Genomic DNA, 18,309 nt, shown 5'->3' with positions numbered 1-18,309 from the left:
GACACAGACACACTCCAAGAGGGCACAACATCTCAACAACTCATGCAACTGTTTACTAGCCTGCTTTGGTCAAAATCAGACCTGGAGTTCAAACAAGCCCAGCTCACTTGGTCTGAACAGATTAGAGAGCAATTGCATGAGCAGCTCAGACAGCAGAGCCAAGTGTAATGCCTGCAGCAGCTGGAGGAGAGCTCACATAATGACATCTCCAGCACCTACTGCATATGGAAGGAATCAGGTTTGCCTTCCATTCTTTCAGCATTAACACTGATGGCCAGGAAGTCTTTTTAGAGTGGTAGACTGTTTCGGACCCAAGGGTCTGGTATCAGAAACATCCAGACACTGAAGTACTGTCTTGGTGCTACAGGATCCCCATACCTTTAAACCCGTGGGCCTGAATGTCTGACCCCCCAATTAGTACTTCGCCTAGGATGGTATGCAGTTTTAAAGTCAGCTTTTACATAGGGTTTGAAATAGGTGTTACTGTTCAAATCTGTACTGATTCAGCATTATTTCATTAAAGCAAATCTGAAGTAACAGTTTGACCCATTTTATTATTTTCCTGATTGTGTTAATTTTACATAGTACAAAATTCTCTTATCTAAGCAATGTGAAAAGAAAATGAAGCCAGCATAACACATTTTGCCTAACAGGAAATACACCCTTATCAGATAATTTAAAGCTTGATGTTTTCAGTAAGAGCTTAATTTGCTCTTATGTTTCAGAGTTCAAATGTTCATATGAAGCTTTCAGACATCTGGATTCCAGTTCAGGGTTTATTTGCATACAAAAATATATTATAATGGAAAAAGCATTAAAAGTTCTGAACTATATAAAATTACAAATATATTTTCATAAAAGCAACTTTAAATTAAAACTCAAGCTATATTTTAAAGCAAAATACAGCTGTAACACTTATTTCATCTGCTGCAAAATAACAAAACTGATGTTGCCAGTTAATACTTGGGAGTTTACAAAGGTTATGTTCAGAAGGTGAATATCTTGGGTAGCAAAGTTATCAGACAAGGGCAGCAGTTCTCAGTGACTGATGTCACTTATCCTTCAGGGCACATTCATAGGCAAATACAATGCCAAAGATTCATTTCACATACCTGGAAATACAAACCAAGAAAGGTCATTAAGTTCTATATTAAATAAGATTGCATGTTGTTGACATATCATACACACTATCTATGCCTAGCTTGCTAGACTGCCTGACAGGCCAAAATTATGCCTTTTTTTTTTTTTTAATTAACACAAGAACCAAAGATTAGTATGAAAAAGTTAAGGCAATTAACTGTTCTATGAGTGCATTAGGCTTGAAAAGGCATCTGTACAGAGTTCTATGTAAGCTCAAGCATATAAATACAAGTCAAAAATGTGAAGTTAAAATACCAGACAGAAGTTGGACTTTTACCTCAGAATTTCCATGTATGATAAAGACAGTGTATCACTAAGACTCTGCTGAAATCACTAGAGATTTGCTTAGCTGGGATAAAAAACAAGAAAAGGCAAACCCCAAACCCACTACAGCAGATGGCAATCCCTGTCCTCATCTTCAATGTGCGTTGCAAGGGGACAATGAAACCTATATACTGTAGACAGCCCCCTTAAGAGTTAGCTGCAACATGGCTTTGCAGCAATGTAAATATTTGCTGGTTTGGGGTCGTCTTGTTCTACACAAACCTGAAAAAACTCAGTTTTTCAGAAGAGCAGTCAATTAGGTTTCAGTGGTAAAGATGGAGTTAGCTCAAGCATACATCCATGACAGAAGTCAGGAAACTAGAAATATATTTTAAGTAAGAGAAATGAAACCAGGATTAAGATACAAGTAAGACAACCGGGAAGTAGCAATCTCACAAGGGCAGCTGTCTTGAGTTAAGTCCAAGGCAGATGGACAAGGCTTCAAGAATTACAGGGAAGGGAAAATACCTAATGAATACAAGAAACTCTCAGTTCATAGTTTATTGGGGGTGGTGGTGTGGTGTGTGTTCATGCTATTATTTAAGTCTAGTCCTACAAGTTTTGGGCTCTACAGTCTGGTTTCATACAAAAAAACCAAACCAAACCAAACCCCACAAACACAAAACCCCACAGCATCATGTCCATAACAGCACAGGAAGAAGCAGGAGAATAGGCAGAGTACATGGTTGGGAATAGGAGGGCTTTTTTTTTTTGTTTTTTCTTTTCCTTCAAAAATCATCATGAAGAATCCAGTACTATAACTGGAAAATACAATTTCTAGACAGTGACAGAAAAAGTGGTCTAAATTTAATTCCTGGTAAAGACAAGCACAAACAGGATTTTGACATTTAATGTAAGTCAATAGATACAGGTATCTGCTCCTAAATTCCTTCATAAAGCAAAGTCTAGAATAACAAGATTTCCTTCACCTATGGTTATTCCTTAACTTACCTAGCTTTAAAATGAAGAAACAAACCCTCACTTTTTCGCTGAATTTTGAGTATTTAAGAAAGTAATGTTTACTTTACACTGTCAAGGAGGGGTGAATTGCAGCTGCCTCAGAGGTAGGGACCAGGGTTCACTAGAGTACAGCCTTTGTCACACAAACTAAACTTGATGCTTGAACATTCAGGCAAAGACCAGAATTTAGTCTGTTTTACCTTCTTATCCACATACTGTTTCACAGGACTAGCAAACTAAAATGAAGCCATGTTACATAAAACTATCATTACCCTTCCTTCTCCTCCCATACAGTGGCTTTCATCACTCTTTAACAGTACCAAGTGTGATGCAGTCTATTAAAAAAAAAAAAAAAAAATCTACTTACTGGCTAGTGTTCTGTCAAGATCAGCAATGAAGTCTTCCAGTTCTTTCGTGTCTCCAAGCTTTGCTGCAAAATAAGAGTCAATATTGCTTAGACATGTTAGATTTCTCTGGCCAAAAGAAACACTGGAACCATACAATCCCTCAAATCATTTTCAGTGGTATCAAACACGCTGTGGATTATTTTCAGGGAAGTTCAACAGGGTTGCTGCAACGTCCAAATGCATTCTTAGAAAACAGAGGAGACTGAATTAAAATTCTAGTTTTTATAGTTTCCCATTTGACAGAAGCCAAGCAATCCTCAGTTTAGTTTCCTTAAAAAGCAGAGGTTGAAGTGGAGACAAAAGCTGTATGTCAACTAATCCCTGTCCTTGCTACTGTGAGAGTCTTCCTTACTGCACCTAAATATTGCATTCACAGCCCTAATCAAACCCCATCCAGTTAGCTCCCAGTCCTACCCAAATCTAAGCCTCTTCAATCATGTCAGTATCACTGGTTTGCTGTGATGTCAGATGCTTTGATCTTGGTTCATACACTATAAATTTGGATCCAGACATCCACCTAAATTTCCACTCCTGAGAACACCACTGGTTCCATTCAATCTAGTTTTACTGCAAGTGGCTTCCTTATCTTATTTCTGTGGTCTATTCCAATCTGGTTCCAACTCTATTTCTGTCTGTCTGTCTTCTCATCAGGAAGAGCATCTTGACTTTTAGTGTAATTCCTTGCTAAGTATTTCCTGCCAGTTTAACTGAACTCCTTTTTGCTACTTCTTGTTAACTATTATGTATTATTTCTCCCTAGTACAATACTAGTTAGAAAGAAAGCATTTAACTTTTTTTTGTGACTGGTCACTGTGGAAAAGATACGAAAGCATGAAAAGCTCTTCAGCATGCATCTGAGAAGACTAGTTGTAATGAAAGCATGTGTAGTACATAAGTATGACTTTTCATTTCTTGATATGTTTATTCCAGAGTTAATCTAAATTAACCTGAATGAAACAAGCTCCTGGGGAGTTAGATCAGCTCAAGACAGAAGTCACTTTGAAACAGCATAGCTGCAAAGGAGGAAGGGATTACTAATACATGGATTGTATCAGCAGTGCAAAGTTTATATGGATCTGAGTAATTGTGTCAGGTTGAATGGCAGCATGTATCTTCAGAGGAGTCACCTACTGCACCCCTGCATTCAGGCTAAGTATTTCTGTATATAGATGGGACACTTAAGCTACTTAGTTGCTTCAGTAAGAAGTAACACAAGAATTAAGTGAAGTATTCTTTACATAGTACCATGATTCCTTATTAACCAAAAATCTGTAACTTTCTTTAGCTTGGTGTTTCAAAACCAACAGAGTTGCCAGCTCACCTGCAAAGAAGTGTAGATACAGTGTGCTATTGTTGTTTATAATCAAGATAAGATATTTGAATCTGTAGCGTGATCAACAGTAATCCTTAGTTTCATTGTCATTTTTAAAAAGAGAGTCAATGCATGCATGTGGATCCTGGCTCCCAGAAAAAAGCCTGTATAGTTGAGAATTAGAAATAAATGCTAACAGTTAAAATTAAGCATACCTTTACATGGAGTTACTGATGGAGATGGCAAGCTTGGAGTAGATGTAGTTGGAGAGTTAAGCTTCTCATCACTGAGGCTGAAACTATTTCTGTAGAGTGAATCCGCACCTGTAAAAAAGTTACATTATAAAGTAAAACTAACTCCCACAATTTTGCAATAAAACTCAAAACAGAAATGGAGCCTTTCCTATATGTGCTTCAAAGTCTGTAAAACCCAAATTTTTAGACTTCAAAACCAGATGGGGATAAATAAATCATCTACTGTGTGAAGGCTGTTGTTCCCACACCTACTGTTAAAAAGCAAGCAGTCCTAAGTCCAGTCCTCACCCCTGGTAAGGAAAGTGTCAGCATCATTTGGAAAATATTACAGGAATGGCAATTGTCTCACATCCACTAAACCAGGCATGTTTTAACCTGCCTAATTCACAATATTCTGGGAAATTGTGGTTATTTGAATTTTTCAAAAGCTACTAAAAAAGCTGAATACAAAGCTCCATGACAAGGACAGTCCCCCAGAACAGAGAATATATTCAGCATTGTCCTCGCCCCTGAAGCAAACTCACCCATTTCTCCATACGTTACTCTGCTGCTTTAGGTCTTGCATTCTAGATAAATGGTATGGCATCTTTTAATTGTCTTTTATTCTGTAACTCTCTGGAGTTCATGAAGCAGTACATCTGTATGCAAGATTTTCTGCAATCTTATTTTAGGCGGTCTTTCAAAGAAAGCTTTATATGCCCTAGAAAGCAACAGGAAAGGTTCCAATACTGTTCCGATGCTGAATTTTAGACAAGGCCTTAAGTTTCAAAAGTATCAAAAAGTGATCTTTATCTTGTCTCTTTTCATAAAAAGAGTTCCATGATGCAGAGTGCACACAAAGTATCAGTCATGGCTCCACTGGAAGAAGGAATTGTCATTGTGTCAGAGACACTAGAACTGCTGGTTCCTGCAGTTTTGAGCCAGTGACCTGAAAACCGTACTTCTACAAAAAGAAACCATTGTAATATGAACATGTCAATGGTCTCATTTATCCGGCACGTTTCCTAGGAAATATATGTATGTCTCATTATATGGGGTTGTGACTACCACTGCTTCCACTGAAGCCAGCAATTTTGCCTCCCTGCAGCACACGTAGCATTTGTCCTTGGAGGCCCAGCCTAGGAGGTGGCCACACTGCAGAATTAAGGCCATACAAGTCAGAATTGTCACACTTCCTTGGACTCCTGATCCATTTGCTATGCCAGGAGATTACTGCCTTAGTTAAATTAAGGGTGTCTTGCTGAATTAGCAAAAGGGGGCAGGTCCACAGCTCACCTTGCCAAGAGGTGCACATCTGCATCTCCACTGAACACTGCCATGATGTTTGCAGATACCAAATGTAGAGACCATCCTCCAGCAGACTACTCCTCTACTGTAAATTCCCCCATCTTTGGGAAGAAAAGCCTGTTTCCACACCCCACTTCCTATAGCCTGCTGTCCTTATCAGCATAAAACCACTTTCCACAGGAATATACTGGTAGAGTGACAAATCAGACTATATGACTGCATCTTCTAAGCCTGTCAGACATTTCCTCAGCCACATGCTGTTTATTTCTTCTGTGCTAGCTTCCAAGCCTATCCCTGTTGCAATACATGCTGAAGAGCCTTCTGTGAGAAACTTCAACCTGGAATATTTTCTTCTTTTGCATGCGTGCTGGCCCACCACAGTCCAGTACCTTCTTTCAGTTTGCTCTGCAATCAGCTCAGATCCTGTTCCAGCAAACGCACATGCTACCTGCAGCACAGTACAAATGTGGACAATAATGTGACTGCCATCTGTTACCTGGGACTAATGCTTCCCCAAATCAGTTGGTCTTTCTTGTTTAAAAAGAGGGGTTTGCTTCTTCATGATAGTTTTTTACTGTAATTTCTTTATCTTCACTCTTAAGTGCCTGTTCTTCTCTCTAAACCCAAGCAGATCAAAACCAATCTACTTGAAACTTCAGATATAAGAAAGATTTGATGAATACAGTGCAGAAGTGAGATAATTTTAGATAGAAAAATAAGCTGGTTTAAAAGTAGCTCCTAAAAACATAACAACCTAAGGAGGGAGAAATCTGACACTGCTCTGCAATGATGCATGTCACCAGTGTGAACCCTGTACATTAACAGACTGAAAGTTAACAATTAAAGGTATGACAAATTTCCTCCTGAAATCAGCTTACAGACCAGCTTTCCACTAAAACCACATTTCTCTTAGGCAAGACAAACTCTAGTGACCAAGAAACTTAGAATGGAAAATTCTAGCTGTTCAGGACAAAACTCCTACCATCACAAAAAAAGCCAAATAAGTCATTAACACCTCACACAAACAGTCCTGGAACAAAGACTCCCTGAAACACCAACAGAACAGACCATGATAAAACACTTCCAGGCAATGTATTTGAAAAGAGCAGAACAAGAACTTCCAGATGATTTAATATTTTAAAGGTTTTAGAGCTCATTGAATTAATTAAAAAATAGTCCAGAGAACATCAGCTACAAAACTGAGTGTACTTTTACTGTGGAGTATATGCTACTAGTACCCAGACACCAAATGTAGCAATGCTGGGATTTCATATTACAAACTAATCTTTCTCATACACCAAATCCAAAGCTCCCGTTGCTCTTATATACAGCTAGAATAAAATGTTCTTTTTGCGAATGCTTGTTAGGGCAACTCAAATTACAAAAGCTTTAATAGGCCATTTAAACTGGCCTCAAATTATTCACACAATTCTTTTTATTGATATTCAGGTGCACATTCAAGCTAGCAGTCACCTTTGATTCTTTTTGTGGTTTTCTCTCCATACTCCTTCTATAAGCAGTTGAAAGCACTGACCGCTCACCTTGCAATGTACTGAAACCAGAAAACGTTATTTCATACTGGCTTTCACATGCTGGGAAATATTTTCTCTTTGCCCAGTTGTAAATAAGACAGGACTGCTGCTTTAAATACCTGCAAGTTTTTCTCCCAGTTTCAAAAGGTGAAATGTTTTCACAAAACAGTGTTATCTTCTGATGGGTTGTAATACTACTAGTTTTAGGAAAAATATCAACACTGATCTGTCTCAAAAAGCAAAAACATACTTTGGCTACTGGCTGTGGCTTACACATGACACCAATGAGCAGAAATTCTGGTGATGGAATGAAGAATGTATTGACTCCACCATCAAGGCCATTATAACTGATGAAAACAATGTACTATTAAAAGAAATATTTATGATATCACATAAAAATATCCCTTTTGGCAAAGTGTGGCTGTAGGACAGAAAGCTCTGGGAAAAGGACACTTCATTCCTTGCTCTCTACCAGCTGCCACAGCCAAGATTTGCTCATTCACCTCTAATAATGGCCCTTGGAAGAATTCCACTGCCACACAAATACAACATCCCCTGCAACCCAATACCCAGAGGCTGATGCCAAGGATCGCTCATTGCTGCTGTTCTTCCTCATCCAGCCCCTTCCCTCCCACTATGATGCAAGTTTATCTATCATTCATTACTTATTTTTCACCTTGTATTTTGATTCCACGGCCGGCCCACATATATGAACTATGGCCCCTTGGCTGTTTTAAAGCACACTCTATAATACTGCCTCCTTAAAAAAAAAAAGACCTTAAAAATCTGAGATTTAAGTTACAGAGATGACTTACATGAAAACTAAGTCAACAGCTGCAAAATTAGGGGGTTGGAATAAATATGGGTGTATTTTACTTTGGCAAAGTAATCTGTAGTTAGTATTGAACTTTGCTGTTCCAGTATATGGTTAAACCACAAAGAAAAACCATGGCAATACCATGTAAATATAGACTGTCCCCAAGAAATGAGCAATTGAAAGGTTCTGGGCAGGAATTAACTGAAGGAGGAAAACCTCAAACTTTTCATTTTAAAGCAGACAATGGAAAAGTTCAGATGTCTGACTTCTTCAATATTATTCTCTTTCTAGTACCATAGCTCAGTATACAATTGTAAAGAGCACTGCAGTCAGTAAAATATTTACTGCAGTTATCAGTTGGGAAAGTTCTAAAGAAAAAAAAAACCACATCCCTAAAGTCTTCATAGAAGAGATTTAAAATTCCACTTAAGTTTCTACAAACCATGAGTTTATTGTAAAACAATAGTTCAGCATTTAATGAACAGACTGCACAATTCCTTCCTAGTCAGAACATGGCCTACTTGCTAAAATAATGAAAAAGATAAAATCAAGAATTTCTAATGCCAACAGTAGAACTGAGAAATATTCATGATGCAAAGAGTTTGTTTCACAACATGTATGTTGCAGCCCTCAAGGATAGTGTTTATTTTTATCATAATCACAGTTACACTTGGCTGCATTCTTTATTTTTTGTGGGTTTTGCCTAGCTAACAAACATCTGTTCCAACACTGACACAAAAAAAAAAAAAAAAAAATCACACCTTTTCACTATCTACATGTCTAGGCTTCATGATTTAAAATATCTCAAATCACATAGTTACAAGGAAGTTATCTGGAAGCCTGAAATTCAGATGTACAAGTGTGCCTTCTCACTATATAAAAAGCTTACCCTTTCATGCCCCCACTACACTTAGTATCTGTGAGGCAGTGTTTCCAACTCCTTTACTAATGCTTCCCTTCTAAAGTGTAAGCGAAACAGGTATGCTGAAGAGGTAAGAACAGGAAATCTTACAAAAAAGCACATTTCTCATTAAATTAAAATACCTGGAATGAAGCCTATGCACCTGAAACTTCTGGGTTTTCTTCCTTTTGAATATATCAGCAACTTAATAAAACATTATTTCTCATATGATTTAATAAAAGACTTTCTCCATGAATGCATTAGTTCATTTTTAATTCTAAATATTGAATTGCCTTCTTGTTAGAGACAGGCCATTAGAAGTTCACAGAAAACAATCTATCTCCTTAAAATGTTCTCCTCTTCATCACATAAGACTGGGATTTGTTGCTAAGACCAAAGGCTCACCTACCCCCACAACCTCTCTCTCATAGCAACTCATAGCAGATGCCTACAGAAGAGTTAGAGTGGTGCAGCCATACACTGTTTCAAGATAAATTCTACCAAGTTCTAGCAATGCACAGACCAGTATCTTTTCTAAGACAGCACTAGCATCTTAGTCTACAGCAGTCCTCGATGGCCCTGTCACTTCTTCCATTGTGATTTTTATCTATATTTTGAGTATGTAAACTTTTAACATCCATGACACCTCAAGGCAATATATTTTAGTTTAAAAATACACCATGAGAAGAAATAGCTCCTCTTATTTCTTTGAAACATGCTGATTTAATTTGATTTCCTCATACTGGGTGAGGTAGCAGTCACTTTCCTAATGTCACTCGGGATTTTCTGGAAGACTAGTTTGTCCCCACCCAAGCCATCTCGCCTTTAGGCTAACAGTCCCAGTCTATGTAGTCATTTGGAAACTATTCTTCAATCACTTCTGTACCTTCTCTACAAAAGGCTGCAAAAGTAAGCAGGCTTTTCAGGATGAGTGCTGCAGTATTAACAGTGGCTCATGCTTCACCTCTAAATAGTGGAGGCATTAGCACAAGCACATGGAGACACCTATGGCATGTGACCACACATGCTTCCACTACACCAGGCATTGGGTGCTAACAGATGCTGTGCAACCCCTAAGTAAAACTGCACCTGCTTGATTTTGAAATTATAATACTGAGTTTCAGATGCACTCAAGGTCTTTTGTTGTGTTGAAAAGCCAGGAAGTATTTGTCAAAAAGAATTTACAGACTCCTAAAAAATAACTATGAAGGTACACTGCAGTCTGTATGAGTGCAAGAATGGAGTCAATACATTTATTTTGCGATGATTTTAACAGAGAGGCTGGAAGCTGAACCTGTCTCAAGAAAACCCATCCGGAGCTAGAAGCGTGAAACATTTCTGAGAGCACAACAACAGATTGCCATTTAGCCTTTTGGTGGTGTTGCAGTTATGACACAAATGTTTAAGCACTTCCCTTCACAGCCTCTCATAAAGTCCAACTTTCTGTTTATTATCCTAAGGCTAAACTTGGAAGACTGTCCTGACATGGCCACATACTGTACTAGCACAGTGAACCGAGTGGACATACAGTTTACACGGGCAAGGCTGTACTTTTCTTTGCAAGCTTATTCCAACACACAAGAAGCAAATGATATCTGTAAGAGTTCATCTACTCTAGTGGCTTTTGCCAGAACACCACTCTAACACAAATCCCATTTCACCACAACCAACATTTGCTGTAAATAGCAGATTTATAAGGTACCCCTCAACTTAGAAGTCTTGGCATGATTAATAAGCTAAAGTATGAAGCTGTTATACTTCGATTAGGTTGAATACATTAAGTTGAAACACAAAGGGTACGCACTCACAGTCCAACAACTCGAGAATGTCTGCTGGAGTAACTTACCAGTTGCATCATGATTTCTAGCACTGACACAATCAGCTGTTGTGGTTAATAGAATACTTGTGGGCCAAGTACTAAGATCATTATGAACATCTGCACATTCAAGCCTTTCTATTACCGCAAGGTCTAGAGTCCAGTGTGTTACATACAATACTTAACCACAGCCAAGACAGACCTCATCCAGAGGTCATTTAGTTAAATAACAGGACAAGATGTGGGAGAGCCAAGCACTATTATGGCCATTTTCCACAGTAGTGTCTTCAAATTCTTACTTTTTTCTTAAGAGCCTGAAATACATAACATAAGAATTTCAATTAGTACTTTTTTAGCTAGCTCCTTCAAGAGGAGATTTTAAAGTTAAAAGCAGTACTTGCAGGATTAACTATATTGATAAAGATCTTTTCTAAATATTTCTGTTAAAGTAAATGGGCTCATATTCATGGCAGAAACCCCAAGGGTTTCCTTGCCCTACTAAAACAGTATTGTGCGAGTACAGCCATTTGATATCTATTACTAGCTTTGCATAAAGTTGAATTTAAGACCGGTTCAGGTGCCCTAAAACAAACAGTTCCAACAGATTAAAGTGTTACCTCCCCTTACAGTCCCACCCTAGACTCAAAAGATATCAGTGCAGGAGTGGCCGGAAGATACATATGCTTAACCTTCAGCCACACCATGTCAGTTAAGTTGATTAATCAATGAACAAGAAGAGATAGCACTAAAATATGATAGTCTGGACTGTTCTGTATATACATGACAAAGCGTGGCTGGAATAGTCCTGGCACTGGATAACAAGATTTTGCAAAGATGTAAAGAGTATTCATAAACAAGAGGATTGTTCAAACTATCTGCAGATAGTATTGTTGGAATTTCTTTTGCACTGCTACAGATTCGTGTTGTCAGAACTTGCTCTTTCAGCCCAGTTTCAACTTGATTCTGCAGCGGTGTTTAACCTAAACATTACCATGAGAATTCAAGGTCATGAATTCAGAACACTTGCATTAATCAATAGAGGCCAAAGGAAAGGTGAACCTAGGGGTAAAAACTTGAGTTTGAACAGAAAGAGCCTGGGTAAGTAGGAAACTCCCTGCATCTATTCTTAAAATAGCTGTAGGGAGTGTAACTGGATTACATCAGAGACTGTTTTATAAAAGGAGCTCTTCATAAATCTGCAATTCTTTTCCAATCCTACTATAACTTCAAAGTAAGAAGTCTGCACTAAATGATGCCTTTAGGAAGAAGTGTTTTATGGGGCCTTTTCTGAGAAACTAGGAGAGGTGGCTATTTTTCAATTTCCCATACCTTAAACATATCCTCATACACTTGACACTGCTGGATGCCAACAGGTGACTCTTAATGCACACTCCTGATCCAGTATATGCCAGTGTCCAGAAGACAGTGATTCTCATTTCTCCAGAGACACCTTTCACATGATGCATCACCAAGAGAGGAACCCCAGCACAGGATGAGATTTGGAAGGACAGGGTTCCTCATAAAAGATCCCTGAGAACTCTGCATAGAGCCATCAAACCCTGCCTGTCCTGCTACCCCATTAATGCCTTCAGCCTAAATCAGTGCAGACTTGTGACAGAGATTTTTATTTTCCAGATATTCCTGAATATCTGGTCTGCCCATTTACTTGAACATACTGTTTCTCACCCGGTCTTGTGCCCCAACTGAGAAACCATCATCTTCCTCCAAAGGTCCCTCCTGTCAATCCTAACAGAGCAATTTTAAGCAGTGTTCAAGTTTTTGGAACCACAGCAGATATGCTAAGCAACTACAGATGGCTTTACCCATGCAAGAATAAGTTCTTGATAGCGGTAGGGGTTTTTTTATGGTCTTCTCATCAGTAGATTATTTCGCTCTATCATTTTGTCTCATTCATGACAGTAGTATGTAAGAGGTTAATATATTACAATATTGAAGACTGTACAAGAAGTAGTAACACTAGGGCTGTACTGCTGCAGTTAATAACAGACTTAGATTTATAACACAGCTCACACACTTCATCAACTTGACCCAGTAAAGGCAGACCTCACCTTACACACCCTCAGCCATCCAAAAGGCTAGTGTCCAGCCTAAATTTCGCACAGGTTTCCTAATCTTCCACAGAGGAAGAGAGATACTTAAAAAGAGCGATTCATCCACTACATTATGAACCAACAGAACAGCATCTTGATCCACGTATCTCCACTGACTACAGAAAAAACCCAAAGGCACTGCTAAGCAAGGTATCCAAGTTCAGAGCAGGTAAAACATTACCTGTCAGTGAAATGAATCCTACCCATTATGATAAAATAAAGGGCTCTGACAATATGGAGAAGCTATGCTCTCACAGCCTAAGTACTAGGAAGATTATATTAATGTTGTAGTGCTAAGTCAACAGAACTGCGCAGTAAGTCCCTGAACTGAAAAAGATGCACAACAGAAATTAAAGGAGAAGCTTTATTATAAATATCTGAAAAACATATAAGTTTCATAAAGTTCCCTGCAGAGCTACAAACTAAAAAACTAGGTATAGTTTTTAGCAGAGTTACTTCTGACAAAGCAGCCCTTGAGTTTACCGCTCCCAAGAAGAGCAGTTTCCAGCATCACTGGAATAAGAAAGACATTTTCTCTCCCTGACTAGTAAAAATCAAGAGGGGTAAAACTAGCTAAGTTTCAGTTAACTTAGCTGACTGGGAAAGCTAACTGGAAAAGCTTTCAAGCTAACTGGAAAAAATTTAGTTCTAATTCTATGGGTTTTTTGCTCAAAGCAGGTCATGAGTCAGTATCTGCTTCCCAGCCCTCTTGTCCTGTCCTCTGCACGCACCGCTCATATACATCTAGCATACCTGGGGGCAAGTTAGATTAAAATTACCACCTCCGAAACAGTGATAGCACTAAACCAGAAACCTAGATGAGTTTCCATCCGTTCACTCTCACTCAACTGGTGTTTTGGTTACTGAGATACAACCGACAGTCCCTGATAGGACCTTAAGAGGCGTCTTTTTTTTCAGATGCCAGGATGCCTCGGTGTTCCAGCAGCCGCCTGGCAGCTTGACCTTCTCCCGAAGCAAAGTTTTTTGGCCCTATCTGCTCTGAAGCCGGCCTTGCTGTGGCTTCCCTCCACCAGCTCTCCACACACACACACCCCTTCTGCTGTTCAACATCAAGGGAGATAAAACCAGCGGGGCCAGACTTCGCCATCCTTGCGACTTCCAACCCAAGAAGTAACTGAAAAGGTGGTGGTTAAAAAAAAAAAAAAAAAAAAGCGGGTTTCTCGCTCACGCGTCCCTGCCTCTCTCAAGGAGGGGGCCGCGCTGGTTGAATGCCCGCTTTCGATCCCCCCCTCCCCGGGACGGGGCTCTGCCGGGGCAGCCGCACCGGCCGGCGGACACTCACTCTCCGAGTCGCTGAGGCCGCTGCCGTCGCTGACGCTGGCGCTGCTCCGCCGCTTCATGCGCTCCAGGTGCTCGCCGTAGTGGAAGCGGCGCCGGCCGGCGGGGCAGGAGAACTCCGCCAGCACCGCATCGAACTCGCCCAGCGCCTCCGCCAGGTCCCCGCCGCCGTCTTCCCCCAGCGCTGCCGGGCGGCGGCGGCGTGAGGGCCGGCCAGGCGCCGCCCGCCGCCGCAGCCCCGCGCTGTGGGGGGAGACCCGCCGCCCCCCGCCCCCCCCCCGGGCGCCCCGCGCCCCCCGGCCCGGCGGAGGGAGGGGAAAGGGTCCCGCCGCGCCCCCTCCGCCCCCTGCTCCCACCTTGACCCGCCGGCCGCTGGGCCTGAGGCGACTTCATGGCGGCGGCGGGCGGAGGTGCCCCGCTGCTGCCCCTGCCTCCCGCCGCCAGCATGGGCGGCCCGGCCCCGCCGCCTCTTATAGCCCGCCCGGGCTGGGGGCCGGGGCGGGAGGCGGCACCGCGGGCCGGGCGGGCGGGCGGGCGGGCGGTGCAGGTGCGCCCTGCCCCGCACCGCCATCGCCTGCAAACCCTCCTGGATGCTCGGCCGGGGCTTCCGGACAGCTCGAGTCCCTCAGCAGTTCACCGCTGCCAGCAAGTGGGGACTATGGCCCTTCGTCCTCTGATCGTCACCCCGGCAGCCTGGTCCTGTCTTCTCTGGCTGGTTTCGGTTTGCTGAGCCCAGCTACGTGTGCTTCAGGAGAGGGTGTCTGCACTGGGTTTGTGGAGGGTACGTGGAGCACCAGAGCCAGCGGCAAGAAGGGAATCCCACGGAAGCACACCGCTGGGTCATCCTTGCCCAGCCCCACGGCTGCCATCGCCGTTGGTGCAGAGCAGGGCGCCGAGGCGGCAGCCTGCCTTGTGTCCCTTGGTTTACGCGTGCAGAGGAGGGCGGCTTCAGCTGCCACCACGAGCCTCCTCCCTGATCGCCATCGCCACCCGCCATCGCGGTCGCCTGCGTTGGGCTGGCATCTGTCTGGGTTATGGCTCAGCTCCATCCCTGAGCGAGCTGTGAACGCTCATTCCCCCCACAGGGGCAGCTGGGACGGTCTGTGAGAGGGGGTGACCCGAGGAGAGGAGCAGGTGGCGGGGGTGACGCGGGGAGATGCTCGAGCACAGGGAGCTGCGGCCCCAGCTGTGTCAGCCAGGGCATTCACCAGTGGAGAGGTTTCCTTATTCTTAGAAGGAAGATATTAGTACTTGTCCTGAAGTCAGGTTAACCTCATGTTTATACATGCCATAGCTACTGAGTATTGCTCTTGAATCTCTCCAAAACTTCTCGACATTTTCAGACATGCTGTCATTGCTCCTGCAAGACATAAAATGAGAAAAACAATATTCTAGACAATCAGCCATCTGTATGTAACAGATTTGTTCATCTCTTCTTACCAGCTGATATGGAGGAATTTATTTATTTTTGCAGTGGATCAAAAGAAGTTATCATGGTGAAGTTCAATTGTTATTTATTCTGTGGCTTCCTCCTTTCTCGTGGTCTTCCTCTGTTTGTCTTTCTGCTAATAAAAGTGACTACAAACAATCCTTTTTGAAGACAGTAGCTAGACACAGATGGAAAGTGCGGTTAAAAAGTAGGGAACAAGGAGATATGAGGGCATGACGTCAAGAGCACGAACAGGATGAACAACAATAGACACAAGGCAGAAGTACGTGACTAGGTACATAGAACTTACAGCCCCAAAAGACAAGGACCTGGCTCCACAGCTGACATCAGTTCTCTTTTGCCCAAGCACCTACACATATGAACAACCCTGCTTTCCACACACATCCCCATCAAGCATTGATTATTTGGCTCCATGCTTGATTGTGCAGCAACACATGACTCAGAGACAAAAAAAAAATGTTTTAGATCGAGCTTGAATATATCTGTTTTGTGAGGAATACAGGAAAAATAACCAGAGGCTACAAGCCTTCCCGTGCCCTTCCTATTATTTCTCCAAAAGATGGTCAAGCAATCTCACAGCTGTCTGTGATGGGGTGATAGGTCACATCGCAGAGAAAGAGCACCTTTGTAGGGGAGTGAAGCTGTACAATAAGGCTTGAGTTGTTCAGGGGCCTTGCTGCCAAGGGGCAAAAAAACGGGGAACGACCTGCTCTACATCTTCCTTCTTCTGCCCCTGGCCTAGATCACCTGGATGTCTTTTGCACCAGATTTGTCTCATCTTCTGAGCCAGTTTAACACATTAGAACAGTGGAAAACTAATCCAGTGAGACAGTGAGTAATTTTCCATTGGGCTGAGTCAAATGAGCTCAGCTCATGTAGATGAGCTCCAGGGCTGATAAAAGGAGAGAGCGGATGGGGACGTGGGTAGGGGAAGAGAACAACTGCTTCCCTGTAGTGATACAAGAGTTTATCCCTGGCCTTCTCTTTAAATTATCATTTTACACCCAAATTCACCATCTTAAGAATAATTTCTAGGCACACTGAAGAAATTATTCCATAAACTTCCATTCTTTACAGCCATGTGTTTGGGAATCTTCTTTCCTTGAGAAAACCTGGACTTAAAAATCTTTGGTCATGTTTACTGATTCATAGACAAGTCTCTCAACATTTCTTCCTGTAAACACTCATGTCTTCTACTGTAACTCCTTCTTTCTCATAAGCAGTCCATGAGTCCATTGAATGCAGCTGAGATTCAGCTGGTGAATTTTAATCTTCTGCATAAACCATTAGCTTATACATGAGGAAATTAAGATTGACTTTTATGCCTATCGGTTCTGTGGTGTGGACCATGCATCTCCACAAATATTCTTGAAGGATGCCAACATACTCCCACTGAATTAGATGCATTTCTGCCATTGATGCCAACAGGAACAGCCCATGTCTGGCAAAATGAAGAGGTCACTTAAGCGCAGTGCCCTGAAACACTGCCGACTGACGCCTCAGACTGCTCTTGTTTATCGGTGGAAGCATCCAGTGCTACTTGTAATGTAAACCTCAGCTACTGAATCCCTCCCTTCTTCTAGGCAGCCATCCAAGGTATATTTAAAGTGAATTTCTTCTTGACCATTCGACACACTGTCTCCAGATCCTCCTCAGCTTGTGATGCAATGGTTTCCTGCTGCATTTTTAACCTCACAAACTTGTGAGCTACACAGCTATTTAAACCAACAAATCCTGCCTGTAAATAGGCTTCAGGGAAAGACTTTTAAAACATTAGTAGGTACTCTGACATAGCCGAGCTGCAAGGGCTCACAGGGTACTAGTTTTCTAAGGGAAACTTGGAGTAATTTGGGACATAAAACCTTGTGTTGCTACACCAAAGAGAATCCTAGGACTGGTTTACACAGGCATTGGTGCTGTAGGTTGACTAACTCAGTGATGTTCAAACCATGACCCAGAGATGCCTACAGATCCATGAACAACTTCTGAGGCATTCATGTAAGACAGGAAAAAAGTAGACAGTCAAATTTACTGGAAGTACGTTAAAATTCACAGTACATATGCAGCCCCGTATGCACATATGCAGAAACTGGAGTGGCAGAAGGGGGAATTTGCAAGTCAGAAACGGCTGAAAAGTTCTGGTCTAATCAATCATTTCTTTTCACCACTTCAAAGATCAAGAGTACCCCAAAATATCAATCCTGTTGAGTAAGCACCATATTCCCACAGTTCAAAGCAGACGTTTTGTGAATTCTAAGCCATCTTTTCACTGGTATTGGTGCTAGACAAAAGCCAGAGTGACAGATCCCTGCCTGTGGAAGCCACCTGGAGTTTTTAACCTATAATCTCCATGAGTCTTCTAATATTTTCCAGTCTGTGAAAATAATAATTCTTTACAAAAGTAACAGTACCAAGTGGTTAATGTGGATATTTCATTTAAAACCTGGGAATGACAAACAGAAAGCCATCATTGCCAAACTTCTAGCTGAAGAAAAGCGAGGGAACCCAACATTTAGACAGCTGTGAAGGAGAAAAATGAAAACTGCCAGAAGATGAAAAAGCACAGGTGCCAGCCAGACTGACATGCAAGGAAAACCAACTCCTTGAGCTGTGGAGCAGGAATAGACCAAACATCATCGGTATAACTTGTCTCCCTGTTCAGTGCATCACAAGCCTGCCCTCGGGATTCTCTTTGAAGG

General features: G+C 41.8%; 1 protein-coding gene across 1 annotated transcript; it reads right to left on the bottom strand.

The window, feature by feature from the left end:
* Positions 1 to 534: 534 nt before the first annotated feature.
* Positions 535 to 14,624, bottom strand: RGCC (regulator of cell cycle). Its single transcript, XM_074912494.1, has 5 exons — positions 14,511 to 14,624; positions 14,165 to 14,359; positions 4,359 to 4,466; positions 2,792 to 2,854; positions 535 to 1,112 (listed from the first exon to the last, which is right to left on the bottom strand). Exons 1-5 carry the CDS (start codon positions 14,605 to 14,607, stop codon positions 1,105 to 1,107), a joined length of 471 nt encoding a protein of 156 aa, XP_074768595.1. The 5' UTR covers positions 14,608 to 14,624; the 3' UTR covers positions 535 to 1,104.
* Positions 14,625 to 18,309: the final 3,685 nt, after the last annotated feature.

The sequence above is a fragment of the Athene noctua genome, chromosome 1, assembly GCF_965140245.1.
Source record: "Athene noctua chromosome 1, bAthNoc1.hap1.1, whole genome shotgun sequence".
Classification (NCBI taxonomy): Eukaryota; Metazoa; Chordata; class Aves; order Strigiformes; family Strigidae; genus Athene; species Athene noctua.
This window is presented reverse-complemented; position numbering and strand designations above follow the sequence as displayed.

Excerpts from the sequence above, each read along its gene's own strand:
- RGCC (XM_074912494.1), bottom strand. The coding sequence starts at position 14,607 with ATGCTGGCGGCGGGAGGCAGGGGCAGCAGCGGGGCACCTCCGCCCGCC. Across the intron at positions 4,467-14,164 it reads CGGCCTCAGCGACTCGGAGA|GTGCGGATTCACTCTACAGA; the intron begins GTGAGTGTCCGC and ends ACTTTTTTACAG. Across the intron at positions 2,855-4,358 it reads ATCAGTAACTCCATGTAAAG|CAAAGCTTGGAGACACGAAA; the intron begins GTATGCTTAATT and ends CTTATTTTGCAG.